General features: G+C 39.5%; 1 protein-coding gene and 1 long non-coding RNA gene across 6 annotated transcripts in view; one reads left to right on the top strand and one right to left on the bottom strand.

The window, feature by feature from the left end:
• The window catches only part of APC (APC regulator of WNT signaling pathway), a 65,065-nt gene that overhangs the window by 28,315 nt on the left and 23,707 nt on the right, over positions 1 to 13,043 (top strand). For all 5 annotated transcript variants that reach the window (XM_083702174.1, XM_083702175.1, XM_083702178.1 and 2 more), the window contains 6 exons: positions 192 to 276; positions 803 to 1,004; positions 3,197 to 3,305; positions 5,186 to 5,299; positions 5,845 to 5,928; positions 12,091 to 12,195. In XM_083702174.1, the coding sequence (XP_083558300.1) occupies positions 192 to 276; positions 803 to 1,004; positions 3,197 to 3,305; positions 5,186 to 5,299; positions 5,845 to 5,928; positions 12,091 to 12,195 (699 nt within the window). The remainder of the gene's footprint in view (positions 1 to 191; positions 277 to 802; positions 1,005 to 3,196; positions 3,306 to 5,185; positions 5,300 to 5,844; positions 5,929 to 12,090; positions 12,196 to 13,043) is intronic.
• Positions 3,477 to 9,934, bottom strand: LOC310827021. The gene is made up of 3 exons (XR_014556141.1): positions 6,388 to 9,934; positions 4,829 to 4,938; positions 3,477 to 3,491 (listed from the first exon to the last, which is right to left on the bottom strand). It is a non-coding gene; the product is annotated as an uncharacterized lncRNA (long non-coding RNA).

Here is a 13,043-nt window from a genome sequence, read left to right as displayed (position 1 = left end):
AAGTACTTTTTTGAACCCTTAATTGTAAAACTGTTTACTAAAAGTTTCAGCAAAAGCAACTAACCAGTTTTGGCCAAGGCTGAGTGAGAAAGGTTTAGTTTGTAAAAAAAACATTGCTGTTGGAGTGGGAGATGTTACAGAATAGTAACTTTTTGGTATCTCACTGTGGTGTACTGCTTCTTATTTTCTAGGAGGTGCTGAAACAGCTGCAAGGAAGTATTGAAGATGAAGCAATGGCTTCATCTGGACAGATTGATTTGCTGGAACGTCTTAAAGGTAAACTTGGAAAAACACAGCCAGTTTTGCCAAACAAAAGTTGTCAGTGTAAATAATTGTTTATCTTGGATTACCATATGGGTCTTTAAATATTTTTTGCAACATAAACGTCTTAAACATTCATACCTAAAGTGGGTGTTACCTAACAATATGGGCTTTACAGTTATGAAGCAGGCATTCCAACGGCATTGCAATATCTCCTTTCTCTTGCAACTTTAATTTTTTAAAAATAGTTTGTTATGATGATAAAGTTACACCTTGATTAAAATTTCATAGGGCTGCAAGGCTTCTGATGAAGTTGTTTTGGGTAGAGGGGGAATCTGACTCATAGACTACCATTTGATTATCTTGTTCGTTGATTAATAATAATCTCTGCCAATTCTGACTATAACATTTTGACTTTAGATTGTATTAGGGCATTTGTTACCTGTTCCATCTATTAAGAGGAGAAAAGGTCATTTGAAAAATTAAGATGTAACTAGCTTTTACATATGTTAGATATCTGGCACTTTTTATTTCCATTCAGAATTGAACTTGGACAGCAATAACTTCCCTGGAGTGAAGTTAAGGCCAAAGATATCCATGCGTTCGTACGGAAGCCGGGAAGGGTCAGTTTCTAGTCGATCAGGAGAGTGCAGCCCTGTTCCCATGGGATCGTTTCCTCGAAGAGGTTTTATGAATGGAAGCAGGGAGAGCACTGGTTATTTAGAAGAACTGGAGAAAGAGAGGTAATGTTTTATATCATATTACGTGTTTTATGAAAAATACTTCAATTTTAAAAGTCCCCCTCTCTTCTTTGGGTAGGGGACATGACAAAATATTTCAAGTCCTGTGTCTTGCCTGGTATTCTGATAATTCTGAAGAAATCATGATTCCATTTCTACAAGTCTGGGAATGCATGTTGAAACAAAATATTCACTAGTGCTTTGCAGAACATCTGGTTCAATTGTCCACCAGCATGAGCACAATCTGCTGCTCTGCTCATAGATCTCTGTATTGAACAAAAGCTACCTATGCCAACCTGTGTCCTTGATGGGAAGGATACTCTGAAAGCACATCAACTCCACGTTTCTCTCCTTAATCGGTATTCATGGAGAGGTGACTTATGTAGGCACTTGCCTCTTCCTTCCAATAATCTGTTTAGCTGGAAATCTAGACTCAGAGTTGCTCCCCATAGACCATAGGATGTTAATACATACAGTTCATTAACTTATACGAGAGCATTTCAGAATATGCATATGTTTTAGTTGTTAATGACGTGTTTCATTCTTAATTGCGGTTATCAAGGGCTTGGATCCAGGGGTGAGCATGCATGAGCAGAAGGTGTGTGAGGAAGGGTCCCTTGACTGAAATCTCTCTCATAGTTGCATGTTCTTACACATTATCATATAGCATTATGGGTGGTCCTCCATTCCTCAAGGGTGGCTTTTCAGATATGCAGGGATCAGCAGAGGGAGGACAAGGGGAACCAGACATTGTGCAACCATGAAAGTACCTTCTGCTTACGCACAGGAATCTTTGGATGCAAGCTAGGAATTACGGCATATTCTGTATTCTGTATTTGTACTTTGTTGGCTATGGGTTATAGGAGTAGACAAAATTCTTAGTATTAGTGTCTGTGTGGCTTTACAGTATAATGTAGTGTGTAAGAAAAGATCAAACATCATTCCAAGAGACAACCTATATAATAATCATAAAGTTTGTAACATTTTATATTCTGCCCCTCCACCAAAGATTTTGAGCACAGATGGAGGAGTATTTCCATTTTATTCGCACAACCCAATGAAAGAGGTTAGGGTAATAATAGCTTGCTAGGGTCAGCCAGTCGCTGTGAGGATTTTAAGGTTCATTTCATGCAAAGCTAACACTATCTCATATGCCACATTGATTCTAAATTATAAACTTGATTTTGTTTTTCTTGAACAGTTGAAGCATAGATATTTGGCAACTGAAGTTATTCATTGCTGTTGATCTTGTTGCATTAATAGTTATTTCTATGATGATTTATAATTAGATACTACAATATATAATACAAGGTACAACTCAAGGCCCTTGCCCAGCTGCCTTCTTTGACAGAGGCTCTGAGAGTGGCATCAAGCGGCAAAGGCCTCCTCGGTTGTGGCCCCCTGTCAATGGAATGCTCATCTGAATTATGCTTGCCTGACTCCAGAATTGATTTATTTTTTGTGCCAGGTTAAGCCGTTCCTCTTCGTCAAGGCATTTCATGGAATGTGTTCCAACTGTGTCAAGGCTTTATGCTAGTGTTATTCTTGAGTTTCTTTTTTGTTTGTGTTCAGAAAAAAAAGTAGGAAATGCCTTCTGGATAGATATTTGCACAAGTGTAAAGGAAGTCAGAGGTCATGGAATCATAATGGAAAGCAATTTGTGTTGTTTTTTCCCTTAATTTTTTTCTTCCACAAATTTGAGTAAGGTCTTTTCTTTTTTTTTCAATTGCAGTCCTTTAAAAAAAATTGTCTTCATAGAAATGATTTTATGTATGCTTCATATAGCTTTCCCTCTAATAAAGGCTGCAAATTGAACACTGAGAATTATGAAAGCACATTTATAAAGTCAATTAACTTTATTTGGTTATTCCATTTAAAATGTGTACTTTAGTTGAACTGGCTCAGCAGGAGGCAATTTGACTCAGAAGATTTGTGTCAAACCCTGAGCATTTCATTTCATGTTAGATACAATACAGCAGAGATGATTTATGACTAAAAGCTATGGCACCCCCGGCTATCGTATGTCCTACATAAAATGACAATGTTCTCCAACCCATTTCACCATTGTACGCACAGAAGTCGCATTTCTTTCAACTTTATGTTGAAGAGACAGTTTTTCTACACCTGTTACCTTTTAAGCATTTGGACAACTTCTGGCAGAATTTAATGACTAACATTTGCTTCTTCATTTATAGGTCTCTCTTGCTAGCTGAGCTTGAAAAGGAGGAAAAAGAAAAAGACTGGTATTATGCTCAGCTTCAGAATCTGACGAAGAGGATAGATAGTCTTCCTCTTACTGAAAACGTAAGTGGTAATTGTAGCGACATATTCAGCCCAATACAATCAATATAAATTCAATTCCCAACACTGCGCAAGTGGAAGCAGCTCACAAAATGAATCCTTACCACAGTCTCTCCTGTAGCTCTCAAGAAATCTTTTGCAGAGGTGGGGTTGGATCCCACCAAACATTGTGGGCTGTGACATATGGGGCTGCAGTGAAAAGACAGAATTGCCCCAGTTCAAATGAAAGCATCTTTGCACTCCACAGGTGCAAAATTATTCTGTCCGTTTTTAGGCAGTTGACTCCTCCAGCTCCAGCAACACACCCATGATTTTTTATTGACTTCTTTGGAGATGCTTTTCAGAGAGCACAAGATGCTGTAAAGTGAGGCGGGGAAAACATCACTTTTGTGAGCTCCATTTTTCTTCTTAATCAATTTTTCTTAAAGTTTTCACAATACAATAAAATAATGTCTAGAACAGATAGAATTGAAAAGACAAGAAAGAGAGAAGTGGGGGGGAGGGGGAGGAAGAAAAGAACACACAGATAAGAAACACCAAGGATAAAGATGGGGAAAACTTCTGATTCTCTGTCTGCTGGTTACCTTAGAAAAGGTCTATTTAAGGCACTCAGTCTATCGTCTCTGCTTTGTTAAACCATACTTCTTTATTATTAATAATAATTAGCTTTACATCCATTAGTTCCCATCACCATTCCTCTGTATTGGATAATAATAATTTTTTTCATCCATGTCCATATTAGAATTTCTCCACTGTGGTCACATATTGGAGCATTTTGCTTGTGCAACATTGGTGTTTTAAAAATTAACTCCTGCGCAAAAGGCCACACATACTTAAAGAGAATGGGGTAAAAGTGAGAACTTATATAACCATACCAATACCAGCTTCCGTTTGCTTTTAGACTAATATCAGCATAGAAGGGGGAAATATCAAGCTATCTGGTCCCTCTTCCCCCTTGTCTTCCACGTAGGAGTCTAGTCTAGAACTTTTTTCCAGCCTTATGCAGTGTATCATTAGCTTATTTGGCAGTCTTCATGTTAGCATTAATAAAATTGCTTCTCGGAATGATTTACAATGGAACTTGATGCCAAACTGCAAAAATAATTAGTGTGCATTATAGACTTAGTTATGCTTTGTTGGGAAATTAGCCAGTTGTATGTGGATGAGCAATCACCGCTATAGGGGTTCAGAGTTACGTGTTTTCTCTAAATCTGTATACTTCATCTATATCCAAGAATTGTGACATGATACTTGGTTTATTGAGATCTGACTTTTAAAAAGTTCCTAGCCTTCATGGCAGGAGCTAAAATATAAAAATGTGAAAGGCTGAATTTGTATGCAAGGTCTCAAGGTATCCTTGTTTTTCGTTTAAATTTGTAACTCAATATATCTCAACTATTCAGTATTAAAACAATCAAAGGATGGGGCTCTATGGACTGTATAGCTTCTTATACTTCCCACATTCCACAACCTAAAGACAGGTGAGGCTAAAAAGAAACTGTGTGAATGGGAAGAGGATTCCTTACCTGACTAGTATTCTTCAGTATCTGTCCTTCCAACATCCCAAGAAGTTTCAAAAAGGAAAGTAGAGGAATAATGGGACCTTCAAGCTTGCAGATATTGGGATGGTATCTTACTACATTAGGGAAGGGAGTTAAGAAGTCAGCAAAATGTATGCAAATATTTTAATTGCCTTTTACATCTTTATAGATTTTCTTTTTTGAATGGCCTCAATCTGCCAATGTTGCAGTCTTTGTCATATTGGACAAGAGACATTAATGAGGTGGTGTTCTAAATTATAGACATAGGATCTTCATTTTTAAATTAATTGTTATTATATGAATGGTTTATCAGCAACATAACTGAATGTGTTTTGGTTCTAGTTCTCCTTGCAGACAGATATGACTAGAAGACAATTGGAGTATGAAGCAAGGCAGATCAGGGCTGCTATGGAAGAACAGCTAGGCACTTGCCAAGACATGGAGAAGAGAGCACAGGTAATTACATAACAAGGTTTTACAAAATTTGAAAGGGTGTCTGTGCCAACAGTAAACTTAGTTAGCTTTCATAACACTATAGTGCATAAATTTCTGACTGCCTCACCAAATAATATTTCTCTGCCTGTAGCAGGGGTAAGGAACCTATGTTCACTCATGGGGCAGGGTGCATGCCGGGGGCGGGGCAGAAGCAAAAGCAGAGGGGGTGCACTTTCTCCTTCATCCTTGCACATGCATCCATACATTTTCACTGTCTTGCAATGCACACACTTCATTCTCTCTTCCCTCCTTAGCCCTGCTTCCCCATGCAGGCTTTTGAAACACTCCCATTTGGTACTAGTGGGGGCTTTTATGAAACCTAATTGCTTCATAAAGGTGGGGGATCAGCCTTCATGGGGAGGGGAGAATTACCCCCTTTCCTGTCTAGCATAGATCCTTTGCAAACAGGCACCTTTTGATAGTAACGCGGCTTTTTAAAAGTTTGATTGCTGTGGATGGGTAGGCAACAAGGTTATAAACCTGTATCTGAACTTCATTTTTCCAAGGTGAGAGTTGCTAGAATTCAACAAATTGAAAAGGATATTCTACGTATAAGACAACTCTTGCAGTCCCAAGCTGCTGAAGCAGAGGTTAGTATTTATTTCCTGCCCTTTATTTATGTACTGTACATGCATGTTTGAAACAAATAAGTAGACCTGACTGAACAAGGAGACCTTCTGTATAAATTCCGTATTTTTCGCCCTATAGGACGCACTTTTTTTCACCTCCAAAAATGAAGGGGAAATCTGTGTGCGTCCTATGGGGCGAATGCAGGCTTTCGCTGAAGTGTGGAGAGTGAGAGGGGTTGATGCGCACCGACCCCTCTCGCTCTCCAGGCTTCAGGAAGCTATCAGCAAGCTCCCTAGGCTGCGGATAGCCACCTGTTGCCCGGAGTGCAGGGTGTGCTGAAGCAGAGCGCCCCGCGCTTTGGGCAGATATCCGTGGCTGGGGGGATAATTTCCCCCCCCCCTTTATTTCCCTCCCCAAAAACTAGATGCGTCCTATAGGGCGAAAAATACGGTAACTAATAACTCTTTGTGGTTACTCACCTGTGGCTGAGCAATTTTGTGTTGCTTTAGTCAAGACAGCAGTTTCCTTGTTTAAAGAACTCGTATCCTGCTTTTCATCTTCGAGCGTGACGTATTCAAGGTAGCTCATATGATCCATCACTAAAACAGATCAATAAGAGATACATTACAGTTTACTCTTGCTTTAAAGCTACATGGTATCAGTCATAAGAGAGAAACTCAAAGTAGTCACTGCTCAGCAATCCTAGACTGGCCATGAGATCAAATAAATTGTGCTGTTGGTGTTTTTATCTTCATTTTTTAATGAACCCTTTCGGCCTCTGAGAGAGAAAATGCTCAGAGTTCAGGTATAGATGTGTACAGAATTTTTAATCTCTATCACCTATGGTCTTTTTAATTATTGTGAGAGTTTGGAACCCTTTGCTAGCTATTGTATTCCATGTCTGAAGTTTTATAGCTTTTGTAGTGAGGTCCTGCCAAAATATGTACAGGAAGGTGCATTCAGTTGCAGGGCAGGTAGAGACACAAGTGCCAGTGCCCAATTGGGACTCCTAAAGTGCACTTGTTGACACCTCTTTGGGTTAGTCTACTCCTTCCCAGGGACGCGGGTGGCGCTGTGGGTTAAACCACAGAGCCTAGGACTTGCCGATCAGAAGATCGGTGATTCAAATCCTCACAACGGGGTGAGCTCCCGTTGCTCGGTCCCTGCTCCTGCCAACCTAGCAGTTCGAAAGCATGTCAAAGTGCAAGTAGATAAATAGGTACCGCTATGGCGGGAAGGTAAACGGCATTTCCATGCACTGCTCTGGTTTGCCAGAAGCAGCTTAGTCATGCTGGCCACATGACCCGGAAGCTGTACACTGGCTCCCTCGGCCAATAAAGTGAGATGAGCGCCGCAACCCCAGAGTCGGTCACGACTGGACCTAATGATCAGGGGTCCTTTTACCTTTACTCCTTCCCAAAGTGGACCAGGTGATGAGCTGATAAGCAGTGACTCCAAGCCTGCTGGATTGACTGTGCAACAGAGTTCCCAGTGAGCAGCTGTTCTCTGCAGAAAGCAGGCTTGAAATCACTGCCTGTCAGCTGATTGACAGTAAAGTCAAGCTTCACTTGGCTTGGATTTACTTTTATAGTGCAGTACAAAGGAAAAATTGGTCACTTGATATCAGGTGATTGGCAGGTGGGCAGGGCTCTGTCCATCTGTTATAATGGCCTGCTAGGAAGAAACCCAGGATCTGGCTGGCAGGTTGTATCCAGTTCCCAACTCCTTGTCTACGTTACCTGGTAATTGTTCTGCGAGGTTTCCGACAGACACATTCCCCACCCTATCTGGCAATATCAGGGAGCCAATATGAGTTTGGTTTTGGTTTTTGCGTGAAAGCATATGCTCTACCACTGAAATACTGCCCGTCCCAGTCTCTAAGCTATGATAGAAGATCTGGAGTACTACATGTGTTCATTTCTCTTTCCTTCTTATCTCATGTCCAGATTTCCTCCTTTCACTCCCATTCACCACTTCCCCTTACGTTTCAGGCTCCAGTACTTTTCCTTTTAGACATCTGTCCGATACTGGACTGATTTCGCAGACTTGGCTGTTTTAAATTGACTGTTCCCTTAGCTTTTATTTTAGTGATGCTATGATTGATTGATTATTGTTTTTGGTGGTTTTGATCTTCTTTGTTGTAGATTTCTATTAGATCTGTACAGGTTTTTTGGTATGGCAGCGTTATAGGATGTTTTCTTCAGCTGCTTTGAATATAAGTGCTTTAAATAAATTATGGCACTAACCATGATTAATTTCAAATACTGTAAGAGTTTGCAAACTTTTAGCAGAAGATTGAAACTAATTATGTTGGCTTCATGCCTGTCAGACATATTGCATCCTGGTTAGCTGTAAAAAGTGAGAGGGGTGAGATGCTGGGTTCAGTAAAACAGCACTTTATAAAGATAGTTACATTTTGCTGAAAATGAAACTTATAGATGACTAAATAATGGAATTCAGTGATTTGAATATTTGTTAAGATAGTTGCTAGACAGCCAATTTGGCTTGGAAAACACTAAGAGAATTAAGATTCCCTGTGTTACTTGTATTAAATCTCCCTGACCACACATCCCAAGATACAACAACATGATTTGTGTGACTAACTGGGCTGGAAAATTATTTATTGTTTCTTGCTACCAGCCTTAATTTTTAGGTGTCGACTGTGCATGGGTATGTACGAATATCTTTTGTGTGTCTTTAGTAGCAGATTCTTAGTCTGCTGTGACTCCCCTCCTCCCTTTAAGCTGGTAAGATGGACTTTGTCAAACTGTGTTTCTCAAATTCCGTTAACCAAAAACATTTAAAAGGGGTCTCCCTCAACACAGAAATGCACACACACAATATATTTTCTGTGTTTGACCCACTGTCCCCTCCCCCCTCCCCAGTAATTAAGCTTGAAAAATGACTTTAATGCAGCTGATAGGTATTTTTATATAAAGATTATCTCTTGCTTTTTCTTTATTATTTGGTTAATTAGCATATTTTGTATGTTTGATTACTCCCCCACCCCCGCCAATACAAAGTTTCCCTCCCAACTCCCTTTTGCTTTTTCGTGTTGTTTTTATCGTGTTCAGCTTAGTTCTGCTGCTTGCTATTTTCAGTAGATTCTTTCTTAACGTTTGAAGGCATGCTTGCTTGACAGATGTCTTGGTGGGGGAGGGGGAGCAGGAGAAAGCTGAGAAGGCTTACTCTGAAATGTAACTGATTAATTTATATAAATGTGTTTCTATCACTGTGTAATGTCATATGCAATATAAGTGTAGCTCACATTTAATAAAAACATAAGAGCATAAGAAGGGCCATTCTGGATCAGACAAAAGGCCCATCCTGTTCTGACAGCTGCCAACTAGATTCCTGTAGGAAGCCTGTAAGCAGGATGTGAGTGCAAAAGCACTCTTCCTACTCTTGATTCCCAGCAACTGGCAATAATCCAGGGATGCCAACAGGATTTCCTGGACCTGTCTGCTGTATGTGGATTAGGGCCCCTACACTCCCCCTCCCTGTCTCACAACCCAGTGGCAAGAACTGCTGCATATGTACTTATATTTACTTAGCCTAGCCTAGCCTATTTCACAGGGCTGTTGCAAATATAAAAAGTTTGGGAGGGGAGGGAAATGTACAAGCTGCTGGATAAAAAAGCAAGATGCAAATATATGTCAAACAGCACATAGTTAAACTGCGTAAAACACTCACATAGGAGGCAGTGAAGGGCACCAATTTGCCTGGCTTTCAAAGGGAATTAAACAAATTCATGGAGGATAAGGCTATTCTCTGGCCCCACAGTTGCTTGAATACAGTTTGCTGTATTCCCAAAGGACGGGGAGGGTTTCATTGCACTTTCAGGCATTTCATAGAAAAGGGATTGGCCACTGTGAGAAGAGGATGCTGGGCTAGATGGGTCCTTGTCCAGCAGGGCTTTTCTTAAATTCTTCAGTAATGTCATTCAAAGATAATGTAAAGGAAGCTAGAAAAGAATCTTCCTTGCTTTAACTGCAATGTTTCATAGGCCTGAAGTTTACAAGATGGGTGGGGTATAAATATATTATTATTATTATTATTATTATTATTATTATTATTATTATTATTATTATTACCCAAATGGGAAAATCTTTTTTGCCAACCCTTATATATGATAACCGGCCAAAAATACTTTTAAGTATGTGGATATCTGAACTACCAACTCTCAGCCTGGCCTACGTTGCAGGGCTGTTGTGAATATGAAAAAAGGGAAGGGGAAGACAGTGATCACAGCCTTGAGCTCCTGGGAAGAAAACCAAGATACATATACAGTCAACTTGCGTCTTGTGCATATTTAACTTGTGCAATTTCAGCTTTACATGCTCCATAGTCGGCCTGCTGAAATTGCACAAGCAATTGGGAAGCTTTTAATGTTTGATGTATTACAGTATTTTAATAATTTTTTGGAAGCCACCCAGAGTGGCTGGGGAAGCCCAGCCAGATGGTCGAGGTATACATATTATTATTATTATTATTATTATTATTATTATTATTTATTATTCTTTCTTTCTTTCTTTCTTTCTTTCTTTCTTTCTTTCTTTCTTTCTTTCCACACTGGGTTTTCTTGGCGCAGAAAGAGCTTTTAAGTTCTCAGACTTGCTTACCGAGCTCTGGGAAGCTCTTGCACAGGCTCTGGGAGTCTCTCACAAAATCTTAGCAGTGGTGCTGCCTGCCAAGTGCTGAAGCATTAGAACTGCCTACGCATTTTGTGCTCTGACTTCCTTCAGAATTGTCCAGTTGACTTTGTTTTAAAGCACTTGTATCCCCCTGTTGGCCTTGCTGCCCCTGTAGCAGAAGGAGAACATATCCATGACTACTAGCCACAATGGCCAGCTTTATCCTTCATGAATTCATCTAACCCTCCACTAAAACCATCGAAGTTGGTAGCCATCACTACAGCATGTGGAAGTGAATTCCATAATTTAACTATGTACTGTGTGAATAAGTACTTCCTTAGTCTCTCCTAAATCTTTCAACATTTAGCTTCAGTGGAGGTCCCTGAGTTCTGACTTTTATCATGGATGGAGGGGGAGAAAAAGATTGAACATACAGTGGTACCTTGGGTTACATACACTTCAGGTTAAGAACAGACCTCCAGAACGAATTAAGTTCTTAATCCGAGGTACCACTGTACTGGATTATTACTGTAGATTATTTTGTGTCCCAGTTTATTCTCTAATAGCCCCATGTTCAATTTAATTATTGCCATTAGCTTCAGACATAGAACCGCACAGTCTAATACAGCACTGAACTTCTTGAAATGCACATGGCCATACAATGTTTGTAGGCGGTAGAGATCTAACCTTTTTTATAGTGGGGCTAGTGATTCCTTTAAAACTGTTCTATAGGGTTTTTTTTCATAAGGGATGTATAAATGAAGCTTCAGACAGTAAAAAACTGAATAAAGGTGTATCTCCTGTTCTGTATGCAGTTCTTTGTGCATTTGAGTCACTTTTAAAAATAAAATTTCACAACCTTTAACTTTCATTACCTTTAAGATGGTATGAAAAAAATCTGGGTTTTATTTTCTATATATTGGTTTGCCTTTTTAATAGGAAAAAGCACTGTTACGTTGCCCAATTTTATTCATTGAGTTGCAGAACGATTAGTCTGGGGACAAACCACTTGTCTAAATTTCTTTCACGTTAAGATGGATGCTCTGATATGTGTCATGCTATAACTAAATTGTGGAAAGCTTCCAAATAGTACAAAACGGGCGTACTATGTGTATTTTGGGCTATCCACCCAGAAGGTGTTTCTATTTGATTGCGAAGCGTAAGTAATATTTTAACTGTTCCAGTCATAGCCTCCAGTAAGTGCATAGATCATGTGACATTGCAGAGGAGACAGTTGTTTGCTCCAATTCTGTTACATTTCTGATAGTGATGTGAGCACAGCTGGTGGAGGATGGTGTTTTGTATCTCACAGCAAATCCTTTGTCTTCTAGAGCTATAATCCTCAGAGGACATGCTTCACTTTCATCCTGCAATTTTGCTAAGGCGGTCGCTCTCGGCTGCTAATTATTGAGGCTAGAGGTTATGAAAAATAAAGCATAGTTCAGTGGTTCGTGAAGCTACAGCATTGACGTGCTCACAGTTTTAAGCTTAAAGTGGAAGCGTACTCCATTTCTGTGCGTAAAATGTTGCAAACTCTTACATTGACAGAGGACACCTCCAAGCAAGCACGATGCAGGCTCGCATGAAGCTGAGAGGCAAAATGAAGGTCAAGGAGCAGCAGAAATCAGCGTGGCAACTGCTGGCAGTAGTCAGGTAAAGTCAACATTTTATTTATAAGTAATGCTTCAACATAGGGTGCTTGGGGAGGTGGGATATAGTGATTCTGCTATGGCAGTATAATTGTGCGCGAATGGATTCCTTCAGGTGCACTAAATCAGAGAAGGCTTTGTGCTGGAGGAGATGAGTGCTCTTTAATCTGTTACAAAGGAATGTACCATATAGATAGAATTTAAATGTTCTACACTGTAAGCAAGTACAAATCTTGGTCAGATTGCTATTGTGTGTGAATTTAAGGGAAAGGAGCCTTGCATGGTTATCAAATTCATGTTGATATAGCCAGGTTTTCAAGTTAAAATGTGATTAATACAGGGAATTTTCTTTGATACTATTTTAAAATGGCTGCTAATTCTGCATTATTTTTATGGCTTCAAAGTCGAAGCTTATGATTATAAATTTGGGTGTGTGTGTGTGTGGAAGGTAGTGTTATAAACCACTAGAATAATAAATTATCAGTCAAATTGTTCATTTATATTGGAAGCAGATATATTTTTCATTATTTCCTGCTGTTCCTTTGCTATGTATATAATAATATGATTGTTGTCCAGTTGTGTTTTCATCATGTGGAATATTTTAAACATTCATTTAGACTGACATACAGTTTAAACCCGATTTGCTCTGATTTAAAACCAATTAAAAAAATGTTCTTGTAAATAAGATACAGCATAGCCTTGTATGGGACCTTAATGTGGATGAACTCAGGAGGTGATGAGAAAAGTGTCTTATAGCCAGAGAGCTTGGTATGAATAACCCTGGTGCTTTAGAACAATTCTGACTTTGCCTCATAAAAAATTGTGCTTATAGTATTAATGTTATTTCCCCAC

This window comes from Podarcis gaigeae (genome assembly GCF_964106915.1).
Source record: "Podarcis gaigeae genome assembly, chromosome: 11".
Classification (NCBI taxonomy): Eukaryota; Metazoa; Chordata; class Lepidosauria; order Squamata; family Lacertidae; genus Podarcis; species Podarcis gaigeae.
Note: the sequence above shows the minus strand (reverse complement) of the source record. Positions and strands in the feature narration are given on the sequence as shown.